Below are 26,306 nucleotides of genomic sequence, written 5' to 3'. Positions count from 1 at the left end.
GCCTCCATGACACTTTCATGCATACTAAATAAACCTGTAAATAAATGATCTGTTCTTCTTCAGATCTTCTTTATTTCCTCTGTATACCCTATCTGATACAGATCACAGACTGATGAGCAATGCTAAAGTGTTGATAGATTGAGGGTTTTGTGATTGGATGAACTACATTTCATGAGGATACTTTCAACTAATCTCAGGATGCCATCTGCCTTATCTACAATTAGTCCTATGTTGTTGTTCTTCTTTAAATTGTTCCATAGGCATACCCTTAGATATCTGCTTGCAGTAACTGTTCTGCAATTCTACAATAACAGGTCTTTCTTCCTATTTAGGTGCAATGCGTTACATATGTGTTATCTAGATGTCTGCAGGTCTTTGTTAATTTTGGTATGATTTTATAGAGTTATGACTTCTCTGTACACAACAACTTAATCAGCAAAAAGCCTTGTGGAACTTCCGAATCTGTTTACTAGCTGATTTGTACAAGGACTGGACAAAAATATGGGAACACAGTGAGAAGTGCATGCTCGAACATAAATACAGATGCTAGCTGAGTTTGCAAATTGCTCTTTTGTATTTGACCACAGATGACACCTGTGTGATGTTCACAATACATCACAAGTGTTCCCCATGAGAAGGGGGCTGTGGTTCTGAAAGCTTGGTGGATTCCACTGTTTCCTTTGCATCTCCATTTTATGCCACATAGGAATAGATTTTTCTCTGATCATGACATAAGCAACTGTAAGAAGAAACCCTTACACCAACTTTTTATAATAGAATACAATAAACTATATTTTAATGCAGTAACATACCATATAAGTTTGTCCATATTTTTAAAATTCACATGTGCATCTTGGTAGTGAAAGTCGTCCCCCATTGGAACAATAATGTTATTGGTGACATAAAATTTTGCTACATTTCTAGCAAAATTTATGAAGTTGTTAACCTGAAATAGCATTAACTCTATTATAACACAGAACAATGTATTTTATTAAATGAAGATGTCAATTATTTAAGTCGGTACCCATTAGTAAGCATTTGCTATATGTTCTTACTTTTTCATCAACATTGTAGCCTCTACTGTTAGGATCATCATTGACTGGCTCATCATTACAAAGAATATCAAAGCAGAATCCTGATGGAGCACTGTAGTGGTTATTGAAGATGCTTGTGAATAGGTGTGAAGAAGTTCCTAGTGGGGAAAAAAATCAGGGAGTTTGAAACTGCAAGAAACAGCAAAATGAAACTATAACCAAATGTAAAACATGATATTTCTGTTTAACAGACTTAACAGATTAAACAGGCCACATATAATCATAAAATCAGTAACTTTTTGCAACTCAAGATTCCTGCATGTAGGATATGATAAGAATAGAGAAATTGAGATTGTTGTTGTTGTTGTTGTGATCTTCAGTCCACAGACTGGTTTGATGCAGCTCTCCGTGCTACTCTATCCTGTGCAAGCTTCTTCATCTCCCAGTACCTACTGCAACCTACATCCTTCTGAATCTGTTTAGTGTACTCATCTCTTAGTCTCCCTCTACGATTTGTACCCTCCACGCTGCCCTCCAATACTAAATTGGTGATTCCTTGATGCCTCAGAATATGCCCTACCTACCAATCCCTTCTTCTAGTCAAGTTGTGCCACAAATTTCTCTTCTCTCCAATTCTATTCAATACCTCCTCATTAGTTATGTGATCTACTCATCTAATCTTCAGTATCCTTCTGTAGCACCACATTTTGAAAGCTTCTATTCTCTTCTTGTGTAAACTATTTATCATCCACGTTTCGCTTCCATACATGGCTACATTCCATACAAATACTTTCAGAAACAAATTCCTGATACTTAAATCGATACTCAATGTTAACAAATGCTCTTCTTGAGAAACGCTTTCTTTGCCATTGCCAGTCTACATTTTATATTGTCTCTACTTCAACCATCATCAGTTATTTTGCTCCGCAAATAGCAAAACTCGTTTACTACTTTAAGTGTCTCATTTCCTAATCTAATTCCCGCAGCATCACCCAATTTAATTTGACTACATTCCATTATCCTAGTTTTGCTTTTGTTTTGTTCATCTTATATCTTCCTTTCAAGACACTGTCCATTCCGTTCAGCTGCCCTTCCAGGTCATTTGCTGTCTCTGATGGAATTACAATGTCATTGGTTTTTATTTCTTCTCCATGGATTTTAATTCCATCTCCAAATTTTTCTTTTGTTTCCTTTACTGCTTGCTCAATATACAGATTGAATAACATTGGGGATAGGCTACAATCCTGTCTCACTCCCTTCCCAACCACTGCTTCCCTTTCATGCCCCTCGATTCTTATAACTGCCATCTGGTTTCTGTAGAATTTGTTAATAGCCTTTTGCTCCCCGTATTTTACCCCTGCCACCTTCAATATTTGAAAGATAGTATTCCAATCAAATTGAGATTAAACAGCAAAATTGGGAAGAGAACTCCTCCCGTCATACATCTTCTGCATTTGTCCTCCCCACCCCCACCACTACATGGTGTCAGCAGCAGTGTTTAAGGTGTCAAACTACACTTTATTTGTCACACAGTGGAAAATATAGGGTGGAATAATGACAATATTATGAAAAGGATAGATTGATACTCGCCATATAGAGGAGGTGGGAGGCCTCAGTGGTCAGAGACAGTGGTCATGTGAGTCTGAGTTGTGCTTGCAAGAATGTGTGTATATTTTCTAGTATAGAAGAGGGGCTTTTGGCCAAAATTCAGATGTATATTAGTCTCTCTGTCATACCTGTCTGTGTCTCAATGTCTCCTCTCTGGAGTGCTTCAATCTATCCATTTCATAATACTGTCATACAATTTATTAGGTACAAGTGCGGTCATATGTAACACACACACACACACACACACACACACACACACACACACACACACAAAATTATCTGCAGAAGGCTGCATCATCTGATGATCAGTTTAATGTTCAAAGCATGCCAACTACAAACAACAATATGATCCAAAGGATGATCCAGAGGAGAAGTCTGTGTGTTTTCCTGGTGTTGATAGTAATGGTGTATGATGTATTACAGTGAATCAGGTAGGTTAATAAGAATACTGTGACAGTGAATTGGTAGATCGCTAGTGAGTGTAAATATTTTGAAGACATCAATAAAAAAAACATACAAGCAGTAAAAATTGTTATCTATATACAAGAACTGAGGCCTGTATTGTAATTTAGCTTTTATTTAATTGTAATGAATTCATCTTTCAATGTACAAAATAAATCAGTATTTCTTATGTAAACAAATAAAGAAAACATGTAATGTGAAGATAAATATTATTATATTATAATTTGCTAATGGAAAGGAGTGATATATGTTTCATAATGTCAAATCAGTAAATGAGAAGTTATGTAATTATTGGTTTGAAATCCGAATTTAAAAGAGTTATGTCAGCTGTTTCAATTGCACAGGTAGTCAAAATATCATTATAAAGAAAAAGTTAACAGAATTTTATATAAAGAAAAGGAAAACAATCAATTGAAAAATGTTTTGCTGTAAGATAATTATAGAACTGTATTGAAATTAGGTAAGTTTTGTAAATGTGTTCCAGAGTTTAAAATTATACGAGGTGTGATTGGAAAGTTTTAAGAATGGGCTTGTAATTGAACAATGATGGTACTTACATGCCACTGTGGTGCATCTCCTTCAAAATAGTCTCTTTCTGAAGGAACCACCGACTCCAATGGTGTTTTGACTTTTGGAAACATTCCTGGAATTTTTTTTTTTTTTTTCTAAAGTGTGTTAAGGCCTCTCTCTGTATTCGCCTGGATGTTTCCAATCGAGTCAAATCGCTTCCCTTTCAGTGAAAATTTCAGTTTATGAAACAGGTAGAAGTCCACAGGGGCCAAATAAGGGGAATCTGGTGCTTGTACAAGCACAGAAATTTTGAATTTGGTCAAAAAATTCAATGATGGAGAAGGCACGATGAGTTGGAGTATTGTCACGGTGTAGCACCCAACTCCTGTCTTTGCACAATGCAGGCCTTTTCTTGTGCACCTTTTCGTGCAAATGCTCAAGGATACATTTGTAGTATTCCTGATTAATTGTCTGTCCTACAGGGGTAAATTCATGATGCGCAATACTGGTAGAATCAAAAAAAGTTACCAACATGTCTTTACCTTCGTCCAACTTTGCCGTGCTTTTTGGTCATCGTGAACCTGGAGTCCTCCACTGTGAAGACTGCACTTTGGTTTCAGGATCATATCCATATCCCCATGATTTACCACCTGTAGTTACCCTATTTAACCAGTCTGGGTCATTTTTAGTCCAATTAATCAGCTCTTGGCACACTTGAAGTCGGTATTGTCTCTGGTCACTTGAGAACGCTTTTGGAATGAATTTTGCGGACACTCGATGCATGTTCAGATCTTCAGCTAAAATTGTATGAACTGCATAGAAACTTAAATTAAGTTCATCATCCATCTCCCTAATTGTAAGTCTACGATCAGAGTGCACTAAATTATGAGCTTTCCCAACATTTTCATTTCCTTCTGAGGTGGAAGGATGGCCAGACCGTGGTTCATTTTCATTCGATTCGCATCCGTTTTTAAATCTGTTGAATCAGACAAAAACATTTGACTGGCTCATGCAATTATCTCCAAAAGCTGTTTCTAATAGTTTGTAAGTTTCAGAAGCTGATTTCCCAGTTTTAAAACAAAATTTCACACAAACTTGTTGCTTCATTTTTACATCAATTTTCACGCAGATAGAATCCAGCAACAAGCCCTAACAGACTCACACTCAACCAGCTGCCACAATGAACTGAATAAAGGAAATGCAGTTTTCTGTCAGAGGACGGTCAAGGACAAGGCAATGACTTACTCCACACCATCCTTGTACCTGTCCGTCAAACCAGTAAGCAGTAGCGAACCCATTCTTAAAACTTCCCAGTCACACCTTGTATTGTATTCATTTTGTTGTTACAGGGTCAACATTGCTGAGGCATGTGTTGGTAAATACTGGCTCTCATGGAGAATTCCAAGTGTGAAGTTCTAAAGTAGAGCTCAAGGTGAAAAGACATAATGTAAAGCTCATAGTTATAATTTGTATAAATTAGTAATGTGTAATTTACTAAGAGCAAGAACTTGTACACAGACTTGTTTTAACTTGTGTCTGAAAATGTACTAAATAGAATAAATAGGAAAAGTTAAAACCTGCAGTTTAGTTTGCAAGACATGTATGAGAAAATTATATTCCAGCTTTGCATATATCCAAGCTAATTAATATGTTACAATGGTGCACATGAGGCAATGTAAGTATTCCACCGTTACGTTAGCATGCAAGATGCTGTTTACAGTTTAGCTGATAATATTTACAGTCATGTATAATGTCACATTTACAAATGTTGAAGATAAACAAAGCCTAATTATGGAATGCATGCAACAGAAATCATTAAGATAAAACAATGGAAAATTCAAAATGGAATGTAACAATATTCTGAGAAAGAAAGTTGCTACTCATCATATAGTGGAGATGCTGAGTCACAGACAGGCACAACAAAAAGAGTTTCACAATTAAAGCTGTTGGCCATTGGCGTCTGTCAGCAATACACACACACACACACACACACACACACACACACACACACACACACACACAAACACACACACACACACACACGCACATGCAACTTACACACATGACTGCAGTCACAGACAACTGAAACCACACTGCGAGCAGCAGCACCAGTGCATGATGGAAGTCGTGACTGGGTGGGAGTAAGGAGGAGGCTGTAGCAGGGAGGGGGAGAGATAATATGGGGGGGGTGGTGGACAGTAAAGTGCTGAGGGTTAGATGGAGGGCAGGGGAGAGGTGGGGAGGGGAGGGGGGAGGGGCAGGGGAAGTAGCAGAAAATGAGAGAAATAAAAAGACTGGGTGGAGTGGTGGAATGACAGCTGTATACCGCTGGAATGGGAGCAGGGAAGGGGCTGGATCTGTGAGGACAGCGACTAACAAAGGCTGAGACCAGGAGGGTTCACCTGTGTGATTCAGAAAAGCTGGTGTTGGTGGGATGGATCCATATGGCACAGGCTGTGAAGCAATTGTTGAAATGAAGGATATCATGCTCGACAGCATATTCAGCAACAGAGTAATCCACTTGTTTCTTGGCCACAGTTTGTCAGTGGCCATTCATGCAGACAGCTTGTTGGTTGTCATGGATCCATAGAATGCAGCACAATGGTTGCAGCCTAGCTTGTAGACCACATGACTGGTTTCACAAGTAGTCTTGCCTTTGATGGGAAAGGTGATGTCAGTGACTGGACTGGAGTAGGTGGTGGTGGGAGGATGTATGGGACAGGTCTCACATCTAGGTTTGTTACTGGGTTATGAGCCATGAGGTAAGGGATTGGGAGCAGGGGTTGTGTAAGGATGGATGAGTATATTGTGTAGGTTGGGTGGATGGCGGAATACCATTGTGGGAAGGGTGGGAAGGATAGTGAGCAGGACATTTCTCATTTCAGGGCACAATGAGAGGTATTCGAAACCCTGGCTGAGAATGTAATTCAGTTGCTAGAGTTCTGGGCGGTATTGAGCTATTAGGGGAATGCTCCTCTGTGGCTAGACAGTGGGACTTTGGGAGGTGGTGGCCAACTGGAAAGATAAGGAACGGGTGATTTGTTTTTGTACAAGATTGGGAGGATAATTACAGTCAGTGCAGGCTTCAGTGAGACCCTTAGTATATTTCGAGAAGGACTGCCCATCACTGCAAATGCGACGACTGTGGGTGACTAGGCTGTATTTAAGGGAGTTCTCAGTATGGAATGAGTGGCAGCTGTCAGAGTGGAGGTATTGATGGTGGTTAGTAGGTTTGATATGGACAGAGGTACTGATGAAGCCATCTTCAAGGTGGAGGTCAACATCTGATCATTTACACACTTTTTGGTGTCTGCTTCAGTGGCACATACAGCAGAGACACTCGAGTTCAAGTGTTGTTCCAGCAAACAGTTATAATCTATCAAGAAGTTTTGTATCAGTGGACATTCTGCTGTGGAGTGAAAATTTCATTCTGGACACAACATATTCAGTTTTGCACATCTGGAGCCACTAAATCAGTGATAAGTGTAACACATGGTAAGAAAACAATAACAAGGGAGTAAATTTCAAAATTTTTAGACTTTTATATTTATGAGAGTTTAAACTGAAAAAAAAAAAACATTTTTTCAACTCCAAAAACAAGTTACTTCAGCCACATTTGTACTTTGAATCTTTGAAAATTTTGCAGAGAGACAAATCAGTAAGTTAACATTTTTTGCATATTTTCATTCAATAATGTCATGTTGAATAATATTCTGGGGTAACTCCTCTTTAAGAATAAAGTCTTCATTGTTCAAAAATGCATTCACTGATTCTCATTTTGTGTTATTTGTTTAAGGAGTTGGGCATTTTGTCTGCTGTTTCATTCTACATTTACATGAAGCATGTTATAAACATGGGATCTTCCCCACCAATGATGTGAGGCATTATATAAATAAGACTCCTTGGCAGCAATATGTGTTTAGGCTTCACAGAGGATGGAACTGAATGGAACTGAACTATTGTACTGCGCATATTCATTTCTGTTGTACATCTGTTAGAGGTAATGAATTGTGTGTTAACTGCATTTACTAGAATTCTGCTTCATTCTGTAAGCATTCCCCACAGGAATCATTACAGTTGTGACCCTGTAATGAACAGCAGCATTTACTGAAGATAGCTAATGCACCTCCTTAGACTGTGTTCTCCCAGAAAATGGAGCCAGTCCACAATCCCTGTGTTTTCAAACAATATGGACAAAACAGTGACTTTCAATGTGACTTGCATAATGTTTTCTTCCACTCAGATCTGTCTAAAATTTATGTGAAACATGGAAGTGACATTCTGCTACATGCTATCAATGAGAACAACAATGGTGAATTAGTGCATGAATAATGTGTAATGCCTTCCAACCTCCTCGTCAAGGCTATTCTTCCCTCATGCTGCAAACTAATTCACATCTACTTGAGAACACCTCTTGTGATTTTACTGGCCCATCCATGTCGGAAATGACCCAGCTGAATCTGCTCATAACCTCGTGTGGGGCCCAGCTGGCTGGATCACAAGAGAAGACTCTCTGTTTGCCACCCCTGCTGCACACAGTCCAAGGGATCATGTATGCCACCACCCTCATACCACACATTTCAACACACCAACAACAGGACTTCTGTGGGGCACATATACAACTGAGTTTACACACTAATCTATTGACCTTCCATCTGAAACCCCAGCAACAATGTTCGCAAGCAGCAAATTCATACTATACAGGTATGAAATTTTTGATGATACTTCCAAGTTAGAGGTCCTGCTAATCAACATGGGGGATCACACCGACAACAGTAGCTACATCATACAAACATCTCTGGCCAAAAACAAATTTGACACTGCAAAGGCATTGTTCCACTGAGTCACCCAAGGCACCAGAGCATGAGCTGCAACAAGTAATTTATGAAAAAAGATTGGGTGGCATGAGAACCTTCTCAACTGTGGAGACGCCTTTGGGAATCAACCAACCTGACTCTCGTGCCAGATAACATGCTCTGGTTGATTAAATTACCTCCTCAGATTCAGTTGGTGATGATTTCTCATGAAAATTAAACGACAGAATAAAAATTATTCCTGGCTGAGAGACTTTTTGCATTTATACAGCAATGACAGCACTCATATGCGACAGACAACAATGACCACCAGCAGCACGTTCCTGGCATGACACTTCACATGCAACCACGAAGGGCCAGTGACACCCTGGTGATTATGTTCACTCTCAAGAGTGATGTCAGTAGCGCCCATCATGAGGGCAGCAACCTCTGTCTGGCCATGATTGCCACACCCATGGCTGACAATAGTGAGGGACTGTAGCCATGACTGTGCCAGTTTCACAACCATTTTGGAGACCGGATGCAAGACTGCTCCACAATGTGCAGTCACTCAAACGTAAGACATGGTCTGCAATAAGTGCTCTGGATCACTACACTCAACAATGTCATCTGCAGCTCAACCATGTGGGCCAAACTCGTTTTGCCCTGTAGAGTGACAGTAATAGACTGTACAAATTATACAAGTCAACAAATGAATACTTCGTTATTGAAATGGTCTCTGAAGTGAGCACCATGCCCAGAGGATCACAACAAATAGAACTTACAACACCTGTCCTCTGACTGTGTGCCACAAACGACACTTGTATTAGGCTATTTGGAACTGTTATGTGCATCTTGGGCATAGCGTTGCATAAGAAATTTGGATGAGAAATTTCCATGGGAGTTCATGGTTGCAGATGTTCATGAACCGATCTAGGGCATGGATTTCCTCTGTCAGTTTTACCTCTCCCCTTCTTTAACACAAGGTATCCTCAGTCAAACTGGCAGTTGAGTGTTAGTACTCGGTATTACTGGCAGTCTGCCAGCACATTCACATGCAGCTTTGGAGCTGTCTACTACAGTACTACTCACTTCGATCTCTACACATCTACACATGAGATAGCCTGCAAGTACTTAATGGTTGTGGGGCTTTAGGACATGTAAAAGTTATGAAGAAGTAAAAAAGGAGAAGCTCAGACACTCAAATCCTGAGTACTTTTGTTGGGAAGGGGATTGGATGCTATGCAATCTTACCTACAGCAGGAACACCACTCTGTCTCCAAATATCTGCCACAAACAAGACAGCACCCACTGTGATGTTGGCAGATGAAACACACTGACAGTTAGGACACACTGCATGCCTGACACCCCACAGATATGATCCAGCGAGGTGAACTTTCCTAACAGTGTGCATGCACCCCCTTCGAGTGCCCTCGTGTTCCCCAAGTGTCTTGTGTGACATATAAACAAAAAAGGATTACTTGGGATGCTGTATACAAAATTAACTCCACACCAGGTCTGCTGGGCTGCCACAAAGCATGCAGACTGGCAGCAGACAAACTATGAGCAGCTAAAACTGCTACTGATGAATTATTGCAAGCAGTCATAGTTGGGCTATTGGATAGCCTGTGGGCTTCACCCACACATTTATTTTCTACAAAAGATGGAACATACAGGTTACATGGCTATTATTGGGCTCTGAATAGCCACACTGTACCTGACTGTTATCGATACTGAACCAACGAGATCTTATTCGTATCTTCGCAGGTACTTTTTCAGTGTTCAATGTTCTAGATAGCAAATTCCTATGGCTACTGAGGATGTACCCAAAACTGTGATAATAACTTCATTTGGGCTCTACACATTCTTGTTCATGCCCCACAGTTTGAAAAATGCAGCCCAAACATGGCAAGAGCTCACTGATAAAATTCTTCTCAAATTTCAATTCTTTTTCTCACACTTGGACAATATTTTAATTTTTCCTGTATCTTTGCAGGGTAATGATGAGGGTCACACACACTTTGTTTTGAGACTCTTGAACATTTTAGGGTAGTGATGAATGGTGACAACTGCCAACTTCAACAACCTGAAGTAACTTTCCTGAAACACACTGCCAGTCGAGCTGGGGTTCGACCCACTATCCGGTGCGCACAGCTTACCATCAAGCCTGTGGCCCGGGAACTATTGGCATTGCAATGATTTCTCAGCATATTAATTTCTACAGATGTCACGTGCCGCAAGCAGCAGCTGTACAGGCACTATTGATGGACGCACTGGATGGAAAAAAATGCACGTGGCAAACAGGGTCCCACCTGGACTCCAAAAATGCAAAAGGGCTTCAACCAAATTGGGCTTAGCTTGCTACATGCTATGGTCTTAGACCATCTGACCATGGCAGCTCACTTGTCAATCACCTCTGATGTGAGTGAAACTGCCATTGGCACATTTCTTCCACAGACAGTTGTGAACAAACAACCACTGTTTCATTTGTTTTCACAGAGGCTGCCCTTGAATCTCACCTTAAGTGGCCAGCTTATAATCGACACTGCTAAACTCATACAAGGCAATGCAGAACTTTAAGGATGACACTGAGGATGCACCACTCTCAATTTACATGGACCAATGACCACTAGCACATTCTGTAGACAATCTGGTAAAAGACTATTCACCACATCATTTCTACTACCTCGATTATGATGCACAAACTACCACTGATGTTCAGCACTTCAATGGTGCAAACAATGTCATCGTGCATTGCCTGTCTCAAGTAAATACATAGTTGGTTCACACCAACTACAGCAGAAGCTCAATAATAGGAACCACAAGTCTGCTTTCTTCTACAAGACACCATGACTAGTCTGAAACTATAGTGGCACACAACCTCTGATTCATAGATGCAAGTCTGGGGTGATGTGTCATGAAACATGTTTTATAGCTCGCATCAACTTTCAAACACAGGGGTACATCCTAAAAACTAAGTGTGTTACAGACCTATTTGTCTGGCCTGATGTGAAGTGAGACTGGAAACTGTGGGCTATAGCCTGCAAGAATGAAGAAAGGGTGATAGAAAATATTTAATGGCCACTTACAATTTGTGAACCTCAATCTGGTTGGCCACCTACCAAAGTCAAAAGGTTACTGGTATATTCTTTCTGTGATCAGTTGCATCACTTGCTGGGTTGAGGTGATACCCCTGCCAGATATAACAATAGAAACAATGGCAAGGGTGTTTGTACGGATGTGGATACCTCATTTTGGCTGCCCAGCATCCTTCACTTCTGACCAGGGCCACCAATATGAATTGGTACTGTTCTTCGATCTATGTAACCTTTGCAGCATTCAGTGCTACCACACTACAGCCTATCTATCAGCAGAGTAACAGACTGGTGGAACGCCAGCATTGAACACTCGGGGCAACACTTATGAGCCATGGGGGCAGTGAACAGAATCCCTACCCAGAGTCCTATTGGATGTTCAATCCATATTCAAAGAATGCTTAATTGGCAGAGATTTTATACAACTACACAGGAAACCTATCAGCAGATTTCATCTCTCCAGTACTACCGGCCACTGCAGAGTTACCACCCCTAGTCCAGAGGGTGAAACAACATACTCCCTAATCTCATGGCTCGTGCACAAGCTTCCAGCAGACTGTGACTACATTACGTTATGGGCCAATACATCATACCAGCATGTGGGCACTGTATTCTGGACTACATTGTGTACTGGCATGGGATGAAAATACATATGGAATACTACTACACACAGGGAGCTGGTCACTGTCTCCATGCATCACCTCAAACGTGGCTGGGTTTTGTGAAATACAGCCAGCACAGACAATGCTAGGGTTGCTTGGGCGGAACACAACACATTGCAAAGAGGTGCAGTGGAACATCAAACATTCAGAGTAGTAACCATGATTTCAAGGTGAACCTTGATGTAAAATTCCAGTCAAACAAAGTAAGTGTAAAACTGCTTAACAATTTTGTCATTGCAGAAGGATAGGGATGACAGGGCTATCAACCAATTGATTCCTAATGTTGTCACCAAAAATCTCTAAAACTTCTTGACTGATTTATTTCAAGTTTTTAGACAACACAGTAACAAACACTCAGACAGACACAGGCTGTGTATAGGGTGTCCCACATAAAACTGTTACACCTCATGTCCAATATTTGAATAACAATGAACTAACTAAAAATGAATAGATAATACTAACTGACACACGAATACACAGTTGCACTCAATTTTCTGATAAAATGCAGTGTAGCCAACTCTTCAGAAAATGCTTCCACTTCATAAGCAATAGGACTAGAGATGATTAACTGGTATTTTTACATGATAGCCTAACAAATGATCAGACAGACACAGACTCCACATTTTTTAAGGTATCTCATAAATAAATATGTATATGTTAGCTTTCCATATCTGGTATAAGAAGACATAATACATCTTAACTGATACAGAGAGCATGACAGCACAGCCATATTACACCATGTTCTAATCAATCTGTCTTGTTTTCACTGCTCACAGATACTCTACACTACTGTAGAAACACTCTGGTCAGTTGTGTCACTAGCACTGATATCCCCACAGAACCTCCCCCCCCCCCCCCCCCCCCCCCCCAATCCTCTCCTATAGTGCGGAGTGCTGGGGGAAGTGATGGTTGGTAAGTGTCATCGGTCATGAGAACCACTGCAGATGCACATGACCAGCTATGTCATGGCCAGCTGTGAAGCAGGACAGGTGTGGACCTTTTCTTGGTGTCTGGTGCGTAGCAGTGGTAGTGTACAGATGGTATGTTGCCAAGTGATGATGAGGCTGATGGGGGCGGACAAAGTGGGATGCATTGGGTGCAGGTGAAGACAGGATTAACGGGTGAAAGGAGGCGGGTGGTGGTGGTGATGGTGGCGGTGGTGGTGGTGGGGGGGGGCACATGTGCCTCAGAGAGTGGTGTAGTTGGACTCAGTGTGGTCTGAGGTAATGATCGAAGAGGAGCTTGTGTTAGCATGGTAATGTTGGGCATGGCATCTGGCAAAAAACTTGATGATATAGCTACATAGCCAACATGTGATGATAATCAATAGAGATGGGTGAGGCAGTGGGTGATTGGTGCAGTAAGTGCATTAGGAGCATCTAGGCATTCATCTACTATGAGGCCATTATCGATGGATTTAATGCTGATATATCTTCAAGAACAAAGTCACAGACATTGAGAGCAATGATTACAGGGCTGCCAGGCTCTGAAGTGGCTAGAGACATGCCACCAGAAGTGTGGTTGTTCTGATTGTCATGTGGGGCATTAGATTTCGTGGGGTATAGAGGAATGGGGTCACAAAGGACCCATACCAGTCTGAGCCTGGGCAAGGAGGTGTCATTCTTTCCCCATTGTAATGGCAACTTCTGCCACCAAATGTAACAGCAACACCAAATGTAGCAGAAAGCGGTAGAAGGCACCATATGAAGACTCGTCCCAGCTTTCCAAGTGATTTATCATTTCCAACTATAGTGTCCGTGTACCTCTCAGTTTGCACCACTGGGTCCTGCAATGCTGAGGATACCACTTCACTGTCTGCGAAATGAGTTGGCATGGAATGGCTGCCTCAGTGACCTGTGTACGCACTGCTGTTTGTTGGCCTTCTACGTCAGCAGAGTTGTGGCACTGTCAGGATGCGCCGGCAGCCAACTCAGCGGCCTTCGCCTCTGCCGCCTCCGTGCTACCTGCTGCAAGGTGACCCGCGGCACACTCCCTCGCCAGCATGGCTAAGAATGTGGTGACAGAGAGTGTCAGGGATCCTGTATCTGAATCTGTGGTCCTCGCCCTGGATGTCTCTGGTGCATGTTGGGAGCCAATAAGCCTGCCTGCAGTAGCAAGCCATGGTGTGGCCTGTTGCTGACTGGCTACAGACTTTGTATGGCCTCAGAAGGTCGAACCAGTGACCTGCATGGACAGGAATGCTGCTGTCCCATCTGCTACTGTGTGTGGTTGGTGGTGTGGTGAGCCCTGCCGTCCTGGAGAGCTGCCACACTTGAATACCCTGTTAGAAAACCGACACCTTTTTATATGCAGCTGTTCAACTCTGTTTTGTTAACACGTCGCTCTGAATAACGTACTCATAACACCTAGGTAGGCCAGTGGGACCCTTCTGCCTGTAACTTGTGCCATGCAAACTGCTGCATTTACTCTTTTCAGTAGGTCTATGGCCCTGTGGCCTCCATTCCACTTTGCAACCGCTGGTAGCGTAACTTACTGTCAACAGGCCCGTGCCTTGTTGTAACTTGTGTGCTCCAAAATATTGCACCAAAATAGACTTTTCCTATCCCAAATGGTAGTGCTGCTACACCATGGAGCAAGGTGTGAAAGAGATGTGGGCTGTGCTTGACAACATGAAATGGACCAGAATAGGTTGTAGCACTGGCTGAATCATGTCATCATGCTGTATTGCACACTCACAGTATGACAGCACCTTGTGCACAAAGGTTTTCAGAGCAGTGTATGCAGTAGGTGGTGGCACCTGCAAATGTGGTGCTTCACTCTCTGCACTAATGCCAGCAGGTCTGCCACACCAGGAGTTGGTGTTGGGAGGATGAACTCCACTGGGAGCAAAGCTCGCTGTGCAGGACTTCTGCAAGAGAAACCTGTAGGTCCTCTTTAAACCTTGTACAAAAGCATGACAAGGCCAACATCCACAGTTCACCATGGCACATGAGTGCAGTCTTCAGAGTGTAATGCCATGGCTCTACTAGTACATTACTCTGTGGGTGCTATGTGGTTGTATAACTGCAGGTAACATCACAGAGGGCATGGCAGAGTGTGTTGAACAGGGAGGATACAAATTGTCTCTCTTGTTCTATGGTAATTGTTTCCAGACAGCCAAAGCAAGATATGCATGTGTCAATGAAAACTGGAGCAGTGGATTTCACGGTGATGACCCAGAATGCGTCTCGATAAATAATTGGCTATAAGTATTTGTAGTCTTCTGATTTTTAAGGGGCTGACCAGGAGGGTACATCTGCTGATATCATCCATATGGTATATCAAAGCGACCGAGGAGGGGCTGCATATGGTGGCCAATCTAGCTACATAGGCATGCCAAGCAAGCCTCTGACCGGCTGTGACATTTTCATTTGACATTCAACCACACAAACCATTCAGTTAAGAGCCATAGAGCCACACCATTAGCTCAAGCCCCAGGTGAGCCAGGTTGTGAATCTGGTCAATGACTGGATGGTATCTGGATGTTCTGTGAGACATTGCAGATGTTGTGGGCATCAGTGGTGGGAATCACTTGCCATCCAATGCAAAGATCAGAGGTGTGTCTGCTGAATAAGTGTGCAATGGATGGATCAGTCTTGTTTGTCCACCAGCTTGGTGGTGTACTGATGTGGGAAATGCAGTTGGCAGTTATGTTGTTGGCTCCTTACAAATGATGGATGTCAGTTGTTTATTGTGTGATGAGGTCAAGGTGATGAAAGAGAGAAGGACTCACATTCTTTTGATGGGTGATGTATTGCACTGGCAAGTGTGTTGTAGTCTGTATATATCACAAGACATCTACCTTCAATATCGTTCCTGAAGTATCAAATTGCTTCATCTACAGGAAGTAACTCATATTCGAACACAGAACGTATTGATTGCTGAGCTGTGAGTTTTGTAGAGTAGAAGTGAAGTGGTTGCGTTTTACCTGCACAAATTGTTATAGGATAGCCCCAACAGCCAGATTGCTAGCATCCGTAATGACGGTGAATTGTGCATCTGGCATTAGGTGTGCAGAGTGAGCATTTTCGCAAGACAGTCTTTGATGTGCTAGAATGCAGCTCACACATCAGGAGCCCACACGAGCTTCCTTTTTCCCTGCATATTTGACCTGGCCATGGCGTCAGTGAAGGCAGCCTGAATTGTCATTGCATGTAGCAGGTGGTATTCTTAAAAGCTGAGGATGCCTAGAAAATATCATAGGTTGTGGTAAGACTTCGAAGGTAGTAACTGCTGGAAGAGTTCCATTTGTTTGGACATGGGTTCGATGCCACTGGTGTGGAGGACATGTCCTAGAATGGTCACTTTGCTTCTCTGCAACTGAGATTTATCTTCATTCTTGCTCGTGCCTGTGTCTTGAGACCAGTGAGAACTAGTTCAAGAGGCCACTCATGACCCTGAGGATTGGCACAAAAGATTACAATATCATCGAGGTAGACGTAGCAACAGTCCAGTTTGAAGAGAATGGCACTGATAAATGAATGCCATTTTTGGGCTACGTTATTCAACCCATAATGTATGAAAAGAAACTCCAAAGAGACCAAAAGGTGTAACGACAGCAGTTTTAGGGACGTCATCTGTATGCTTAGGTATCTGGAGATAGGCCTTTCTGGACTCAATAACACTAACCCTTGGCACACTTGCAATGGAATATGTAAAGTTTTGAATGTTAGGTATGAGATAACTGTCATGCATTGTTCAAGCATTGAGAACTCTGTAATCACTACACTCTAACAGTACTGTTCTTTTTGACACTAGTTTGATAAGTGAGCCCAGGAACTGGCGAAGTGGTGAATTATGCCCGATTGTAACAGTTCATCGATTACCGCTTTTGTTGCCCGTAGAAGAGCTGGAGCCAGGAGCTCTTTGTGATGGACTAGTGGACAGGGGTCACAAGAATGTGGTCCATCATATCACTTCAGATGGTGCATTGATGAGCGTCCATTCATGATGTGGAGAGAGTGGGACACAGAGGCAATGCGCTGGTTACTATGGCTCAAGGTGCTCTACTAACTTGCTTGTGACACAGTTTGGTCAAAAGCACCTGTTGCCTGGGGTGAGGAGGATGGGCCCTGGCATCATGGCTGGGGTGGTAGGCATAAAGGTAAAGTCAGTTACAAACTAGAGCCTCACATACACCTTGTATGTGTATGTGAGAGCAGCAGATACACGATGGATGTGATGGAGCAGTCTTGCGTTTTAGCATGGAGTATCTCTGATGCTTGACATGTTTCCACGTAAAGCTCATGTGTCAACATGGTAAGCCATGGTCACAGCTCACTCTTGTAATATAACAGAGTGTGCACCATCATCGTCATCATGGCTAGGAACACACAGAGGATCACAAAATGGTGTGCACATGTTGAGGCACCATCAGAGCAAAAGGCCCTGGCATCAACGACATGTTTTGTGGTGTAAAAGGCAGTGTGCTCTAAATCTGGTGGGAGTTGAAAACATTGAATGAAGTCAATCCTCACCACAGGTCTGTCAATGTTGGTGACAAAAGAATGTCCACAGCCACTGCAGATCCACACTGAGTTGTAAAACACGATGTGCTGTTCCGCACATGGAGATTCGAGAATTGTTGGCGGCATGGAGGCGTAACACAGTTGTGTTCATGGAGCAGTGCAAACATATTATTCAGTACTGTGCTGATGCCCTACTCTGTACTGATAAAGAAGTATGCACTTGAGTTGCAGTCAAAAATACAAAGCGTCCAATAAATCAGTATTGGCGGTGAGGAGGATGTTCGTTCCACATGGCACAGGTGAAAGTGACTTGATGTGACAATGCAACCTGGTGCACCTATAGTGGCCCATGTCTAGACTTTTGGAAGTTTCAGGGAGATCATCAGTTACCTGTGGCATTGCCAAACTGGGCTTGATACAAACAAACTGTGACTTTGAGATAAGTGTGGCAGGTGGTGTGGTGTTGTCAACTGAGGGAGCAGAGTTATGTGCAGCCCACAGGATGGTGTCCAGATTGGAGGCAGTGATGTCAACATCAGCTGTCATCATCTCCAGAGCTGGGAATGTAAAAATCTGTTACATAAAAAGCCATGTATGTGTGGTTGTCTGGGATCTTCTCCAAAATGTCTAGGTTAATTTCAACCAATATGGTAGAGAAACAGCAGACCTTACAAGTATCAGCACTGTGAGGTTATAAACTCCTAGCTCCAATAGGAGCCGAGATATGGGCAAAAATATGTTTTTTCCAGCCCATGGTGCATACGCTGCCCTACATGGCAGACACTTTATGGGAGTAGTATTGGTCTGCTTTATTGAGCAGTTCTGTTCTGTATTGTTTTGTTTTGGAGAGCAAATACAACTAGGGTCATACATACTCATGTAAAAACTGTAAAAAATGAAGACAAAGAGGAGTTAAAATGGCTACATGTCAATCCTAATTGACAGACGAGAAGGCAACTAAAAGCTGGGATGTGGAGAAATGTCTATAAAATACACCATAGAAAAATGGAGGCCCAGAACTAAAAATTAAATAACCTTTGCCAGATTGCTACGACAAATGAAAAGTAAAATGCAGTCAACAACCCACACATCTTTCACTAAAATGGCTGATAACTCAGACAGCAAACTCAAACAAGAATGTAAGTGGTTAAAAAAAAGGGCATTCTGTCAGGAAATGATAGACCATCAAAAGGTGAGCACAATGTGCACAAAATGGTGGGGGAGCACCACTTAACAAATGGCAATGATTAAAAAGACAGTGTCCAAATGCAACCTAGTTAAAATGACCTCACAGTGAGAGAGCTGAGAGGTCATCCAAGCCACTGGGACAGGCTTAATAACCCAGAGTTTGATCCCATGAAGGGAGGAGCAGCGGTCATGCCAAAGTGACACCACCTACTGTCAGATGGCAACACAGAGATCATCAGAGGGAATGTAAGAACTAGGGGGCTGAGGTACGAGGACTGCAGCCTCAGCAGCAGCGATTGCGGTCTCATTTCCTATCAGACGGATGTGACCAGGAACCCACGTAAACATCACAGTAGCTCTATCAGGAGTGAGCAAGTGACAGCTTTCCTGGACCGAATGCACTAAGGGATGGACGGTGTACAGCACACTGAGGCTTTGAAGGGCACTAAGTGAGCAGATGATGCAATTGAAAAGCCAGTGACGCCGGATGAACTGTATGCATTGATACAGAGTGAAGAGCTCTGCTGTAAACACTGATTAGTGTTCTGGAAGCTGATACCAAAAAACGTCGGCACTAATGAGAAAGGCACACCCGACACCACGGTCAGTCTGAGAGCTGTCAGTGTACACAAAGTTACTACCACGAAATTCCATGTGAAGAACATGAAACTGAAGGTGAGTGAGGCTGGTGTAGTGTCCTTAGGAAGTGAATGAAGGGCAAGGCTGCTGCATGAAGCCAATGTGGTGAAGGGTTCACACCCGCAAGGAAAGTTACAGGGAGCATGTAGTTAATCTGCAGGAGCAATTGTTGAAAGTGAACTCCAGGAGGTAACAGAGAAGAGGGATGGGCCCCTTACTGGTAATCAAAGGAGTCATTGAAGAATGAGGCATAATATGGGAGGTGATACATGGCAGACCAATGACATGCATATCTGCTGAGGAGAAAGAAACGGCGGTAAGACGGTGGTAGGTCGGCAGTTTCTGCATACAGACTCTCAACCAGGCAAGTGTAGAAGGCACCAGCAGTCATATGGATGCTCTGATGGTGGATGCTATTGAGACAGCATAAGAGGGATGGATGTGCAGATGCATAAACAAAACCAGTGTAGTCTAGTTTCGAACAGACAAGGGACCGGTTCAAACGGAGAAGGGTCGTTCGATCTGCTCCCCAGGAAGTACCACTGAGGACATGTAGGACACTGAGGGACCATGTACAGTGGGCTGCCAGGTAAGACACTTGGGAGGACAAAGAAAGTTTCCTATCAAACATGAGTCCCAGAATTTCATAGTTTCAATGAACGGAAGAGAAACATACCCAAAATGTAAGGATGGCAGAAGTAACCAAACGCACTGCCAGAATTTCGTACAAATGGTTTTGTCAATAGAAAAATGAAAGCCATTGTCAATGCTCCATGAGTAAAGATGATTGAGACACCGCTGAAGATGCCACTCAATGAGACAGGTCCACCGAGAACTGGAATATATGGTAAAATCATCAATGGAAAGGGAGCCGGAGATGCCTGTCAGGAGACAGGCCATTATAGGACTAATGGTGATGGCAAAGAAGACAACACTCAGGATGGAACTGTAAGGCACACTGTTTTCCTCAATAAAGGTGACCGACAAGGCAGAATCCAACGTACCTTGAAAACTCAGTCTTTTAAAAATTCCTGAAGGAAATGGGGCAGGCAGCCATGGAAGCCCTATGTGTAGCCAGTACGGAAGATACCAGTCCTCCAGCAGTTGTCTAGTCTTTCTCCAAATCAAAAAACATGGCCAGCGTCTGGGATTTCCACAGGAAACCATTCATGACATGGGCGGACAAAGTGATGAGATTGTCAATTGCAGAATGCTTGAAATCCACACTGTGCAGTGGTTAACAAATTGCGAGACTTGAGCCCCTATACCAGCTGGGCATGAATCATAAGTTCCATCACCTTGCAAACACAGCTGGTGAGAGAAATAGGGCGGTAGCTAGAAGGAAGGTGTTTGTCCTTACTGGGCTTAGGTATGGGTATGACAGGGGTTTCACACCAGTGTCTGGGAAATGTGCCTTCTGACCAAATGCAATTGTACATATGAAGGAGAAAGTGCTTGCTCCCAAGAGAAAGGTTCTGTAACATCTGAATGTGAACATCATCCAGCCCTGGAGCGAACGATCGGTATGAAGTGAGAGAATGATCTAGCTCCTTCATAATAAAGGCGGCAATGTAGCACTCACAGTTCTGAGAAGAGAAGGGTATCACCTGAGCCTCCTCTGCTCATTTCTGATGGAGCAAGGCAGGGTGATTGTGGGAGGAGCTCGAAATCTCTGTAAAACAATGGCCCAAGGTGTTGGAGATAGCAATAGGGTCCCCAATGACATCATCTGTTACTGTCAGGCTGGAAATTGGGGAATAGATCTTGGTCCCAGAGAGACATCAGAGGTCAGCCCACACAATGGAGGAGGTAGTGGACTGTTAAAAGAACTAGTGAGTGAAATCCAGCTAGCTTTTTTTCTATCCTGCAGAATGCAACGAAACTGTGCACACAACTTTATAATGAATACAGTTTGCCATTGTAGGATGATGAATAAAAACATGGGGAGTGCGAATTGCATTGCGGCACACCTCAGTCCACCAAGGGTCCAGGACATGGTGTGGTAAAGAGGAACTGAGGAACGGAACATTCTGTGGAGGTAAGGATAACTTTTGTAAGATATTTTATCTGGTTATCACAACTGGGGAAATGTTGTTTGTCAAAGGTTTCCAGGGAGGAGTAAAGTCTCCAGTTGGCCTTAGTAAGTTCCCATTTTGGTGTGGACGTAGATCAGGTAGGAGTCAGCAAATGGATAGCACACAGGAAGTGGTTGCTCAAGTATGTGTCAGAGAGAATGGACCACTCGAGATGATGGGCAAGCTGCACAGTTGCAGAAGGATAGGTACAAATGGAAATAGGTGTGTGTGTGGGGTCTGAAAGGATTGTGGGCGCTTTGGGTTAAGGCAGAAGTGGTTATCTTAATGGTGAAGGTCAGCCAAGAGGACACCTCTCGGGCAGATTGTGGGAGAACCCCATATGGGATGGTGTGCATTAAAGTCACCAAGCAGCAGAAAGGGTTGAGATACCTGTCCATTAAGTCAGAGAATGTCTGCCCCAGTGACATCAAATGACAGAGGGATGTAAACGGTAAAAAGTGAGGAAGGAAAAGGCGAACTGCAACAGATTGAGGCAGATAGTCAGGGAGGTGGGTTGACTATGAACGTCACCCCATATGAGCAGCATGACTCCCCCATAAGCTGGAATACCATCCTCGGGGGAAGGTCAAAATGGACTGGGAAGAAATGCAAGAGCACAAAGTGGTCATGAGGAAACAATTTCGTTTCCTGGAGGCAGACAACAAGCAGACACTGCAATTCTAAGAGCAGCTGTAAATCCTTTTTGTTGGATTGAAGACCATAAACATTCCACTGGAGGAGAGTCATGATGAGGAAAAAATGAAGGAGTGTCAACTTGGTGGCTGCCCAGTGCCAGCCTTTGAAGACTTGCTGATACAGGGCACAGAGGCAAGAGGATCCTGCTCCATGAGGTCTACAGAAGCGTTGGAATTCTCCTTCTGTTGGCCTGCAGAGTCCAAGGCACATAAGCAGTTGGTGGTGTGCACTGGAGACACAGAGGTTGGCTGGGCGAGGATATCATGTGGTGACACCATCAAAGAGGATCTCTGAGTTGGTGAAGGAGAAGATCATTTGCCTTTGTTTTACTTCTTGGAGCCTTTCAGGTTGGCAGAGGAAGACTCAGATGTTGGTTGGATGGAGGGATGTAGGAAGTCCTCATGGGAGTGGCCCTTCTGTCCTTCCTGGCCTGCTGGTTGTGTAGCTGGTGACTTTACTACATGAGGCTAAAGTATGGTGGCATGTTGCACAGCTGGAGGAGGAAACAGAGATACTATCATGACACTGGGTGATTTTACAACTGCCCTGCTAAATTTCGGGTTCTTCATGGAGCAAGATGTAGCAAGAACAATACTGAAAGTGCCAGATGGTAAAACACAGGGTTTCCGACTGGCCAACAACTTGTGAGTGACCAGATGAGCCACTTTGTCCTACCCAGATCTCCTGGACAGCCCACTCATCAAGATACATGTGACAATCATGGGAGGTAGCCATTGATGTTGATGCATCAGGGAAAAGGAGCCAGACAATAACCCTCTGGAGCATCCCTACAACAGATTACACATTTGGCTGGGTGTTGACAGGAGTCCCGAGTGTGATTGTAGTGATGACACTGGTAGCAGTGCATTGGGTTCAGAACATATTGTCTGACAGTGGCAACTTCATAACAGGCTTTGATCTTTTGTGGAAGAGCCTCTCTATCAAAAATGAGAATGAGAGTGTGTGTGGGTGCTAAGGAGGCATCTACTGTTTTCATCACCCAATGAACTGCTATGACACCCTAACCAGAGAGGTACATTTGGATTTCTGCCTCAGTCAGACCAATGAGCAGCCTAGTGTAATTAACACCATGGGAAGAATTCAGTGATCTATGGGTCTCGACACAAACAGAGTAGCCACAGAAGAGCAAAGCTGCAAGCAGTTGTGCTTGAAAATCAGAAGTGGTCTCCAAAAGCAAAGTGCCATTGTGTAAACAACAGCAGGATCTCAGAGAGCCAACAATTCCATTAACACCTTTCTGAATAATAGACAAATTTACTGTAGTGAAGGACTGACTGTCTTCAGTATGTGAAACCATGAGGAACTGTGGTGCAGCTGGGAGGCTCTTTGAATCATTACTCTCGTTCCATTTATGTTTTGTAGCTGGTGACTGCAAAGATGATTGGCTCATTGTGAGAAAATCCCCCATGATTGCCTGTCTCCAATGGTGGCACTCCTACTGACTGTGTGCCCCATTCAGAAGGGAACACACACACCTTAGATGGTTGTTCACACCTCAGGTCACTCCTTCTGAACACCTGACAGAGGGACCAATCAGCGATGTGGGAAGATATAATCTCAGGCAATCACCTCTCCCTGGGTCCAGCCTGTACCAGGGGGTATGTGTGAACCCTACCTGTCAACCCAGGGGTGCGAATACATTACCAGGTCATCTGTTATGTGTCAGATGCATGGGATGGCCTTCAGAAGCACAAAGGGAGGAAGAAGAAATAGAGGAACCTCAAATGACAAAGCAGAGGAAAGATAGGAGAAGGTGAATGAAGAATGAAGAAAAAGGGAACAAAAAACAATGGAGAGTATTTTGATACTGTCTACTGAAAATGCAAAACAGATTTCCAGAAAAGTGCAGACATATACCTCAAGGGAGGGGAAAAAGAACAGTAAGAGGATAGACATGCAGCATGGAAGGGAAAAGATGATCCAAAAGCTGGGCCCCGTGCTAGCCAAGCACAAACCTGTCAAAGAGTAGTGAGCCCTCTGGGGGATGGAAATGTTCTGCAGGGGCCACACGTCTTAGTGAGCATAGATAAGAACAGGTTGAGATGGACAGAGGAGGGTATGGACAGAGTGAGAGGGAGGAAGAAATGGACAGAGGGAGTGGGGGAGTGGGGGGGGGGGGGGGGGAGAGGATGCATGCAATAGGTGGAAGATGTAGATGGGTAGAGAGGGGTAAGCATGTGAAAAATGATGTCTGGGAGGTGGAGATGGAAAGAGAGTGGGGGAGGATAATTTGGTCAGAAGGAGGGGGCAGCAAGAGGCGATTAGAGAGAGGGGATGGAGGAAATGGACAAAGGGAGGGGTAGGAGGGGATGAATAGACAAAGAGATTGGGGAGGAGGAGATAGATAGATAGATAGATAGATAGATAGATAGATAGAGGTGGGAGGATGAGGCGGACAGTCACACGGAGGAAGAGGTGGACATGGAGTGATGGAGGAGAAGATGTATTCAATATATGTGCTGAATGCATATGCAGGAGAAGCCAATGGGAAAAGGCTAGCATAATATATAAAGCCGAAATATTGAAGGTTTCTGGCCAATATACCTCAGACTTTTATGCAATACTCTAATAAACATTCATATGGACACAGACCACATATTTCTTTAATACAGATAATGGATAAATATGTATGTAATATATAAAGGTGAAATGTTGTTGGCAAAAAATGTTAAAACTTCTTGACCAATTCACTTCACTTTTTACATGATACTCCAATATACATTTAATCAAAAACTGTGTATATAACAAAATGCAGTTTCATTTTCTTCCTCACAGTCAGTTTTAACAAAAAACAGCAAAGTTGTATTTATGGCTTATCAGCTTATGATTACACTACTAATATGGAATCTGAGTCATCCAAAACTTTGCAATTCTATCTGTTTGCAGACCAAAACTGAGGTGAGATGGACAGAAAAAAAGCGAGATAGAGAGACAGAGAGAGAGAGAGAGAGAGAGAGAGGGGGGGGGGGCAGGAGGAGAGGGACAGAGGGAGGTGGGAGGGAGGAGAAGAAGATCAGGATGTATATCCAATTCCAATAGATATTACCAATTGCAAAGCATTGCCAGATTCATTAGTAAGTAAAGAAAAGCAAGCTTGTAAATGGTAAGCTGGTACCAAATTTACATATGAATGTGTAAAATGGATGCTAAATGTCTCGTTCTGCTTGATTATGTGTAATCATACAAATGGCCCCAGAACAAGAGATTAAATAAGACGTAAATGTGGGTTTTGGTGTACCCTAAGGATGTTCTACATAATCATTACTGTCCATAAAATACATATGTGGCCTAATCAATAACATCAGAAGCCCCATGAGTCTATTAGTGTTTGATGTTGATGTACACAGAGAAGACGCAATACCAGCAAATTTTAGTGAACTGTAGAGGACTGACACATTGGTGTACTGACTGGTGTTATACCCTCATCATAATAAATTTGGCATATTTAATATAAATACGAGAAAGAGCTATTATAGTTTGATCATATGATTGACAAACAATCACTGGAAACAAACATAACCATTGAATATTTTGGAATATGCTTAAGCAGTGATTTAAATTAGAGTGACCGCATAAAACTAATCATAATAAAGGCAGATGCCAGCCCAAGATTCCTCACAAAGGATGTAGTTTCCAAGACTCTTTTCATACTGTTATTTGAGTATACTCCACAGTCTTGCTCCCTTAACAGATGGGGACCATAGAAGGAAACCAAGGAAGAGCAGCACATTTTGTTAGGGGCATGTTTTGCAAGCACAAAAGCATGATGGAGATGATCATCCTATACGACAACATTGTTGTCATGAAATGTATTGTGGTATCAAGTAGAAGGCAAAAATAATTCTTTGAGTAACACAGCATCATAAATGAACTGATGAGATGGTTAGCTGTTGTGAAAGAGCCTTCCAACTAGATAGTATTAGACTCCAGGGAATCACAAAAGCAATAGTTGTATGGAACATTTTTGGAAAAGAATTTTGAACAAATATTTAGAAGACAAAGACTTTTATAAAAACTTGTTTGTGGGTAAATATTAAGTAATGTGTACAGGATGT

The 26,306-nt window shown here is 42.9% G+C and overlaps 1 protein-coding gene across 5 annotated transcripts in view; it reads right to left on the bottom strand.

Moving 5' to 3' along the window:
- LOC126281792 (lysosomal alpha-mannosidase-like) overlaps nt 1–26,306 on the bottom strand; it is a 275,270-nt gene that overhangs the window by 128,205 nt on the left and 120,759 nt on the right. For all 5 annotated transcript variants that reach the window (XM_049981026.1, XM_049981035.1, XM_049981016.1 and 2 more), the window contains 2 exons: nt 1,056–1,192; nt 813–946 (listed from right to left, as the gene is read on the bottom strand). In XM_049981026.1, the coding sequence (XP_049836983.1) occupies nt 813–946; nt 1,056–1,192 (271 nt within the window). The remainder of the gene's footprint in view (nt 1–812; nt 947–1,055; nt 1,193–26,306) is intronic.

Source organism: Schistocerca gregaria, chromosome 1, assembly GCF_023897955.1.
Source record: "Schistocerca gregaria isolate iqSchGreg1 chromosome 1, iqSchGreg1.2, whole genome shotgun sequence".
Lineage (NCBI taxonomy): Eukaryota > Metazoa > Arthropoda > Insecta > Orthoptera > Acrididae > Schistocerca > Schistocerca gregaria.
This window is presented reverse-complemented; position numbering and strand designations above follow the sequence as displayed.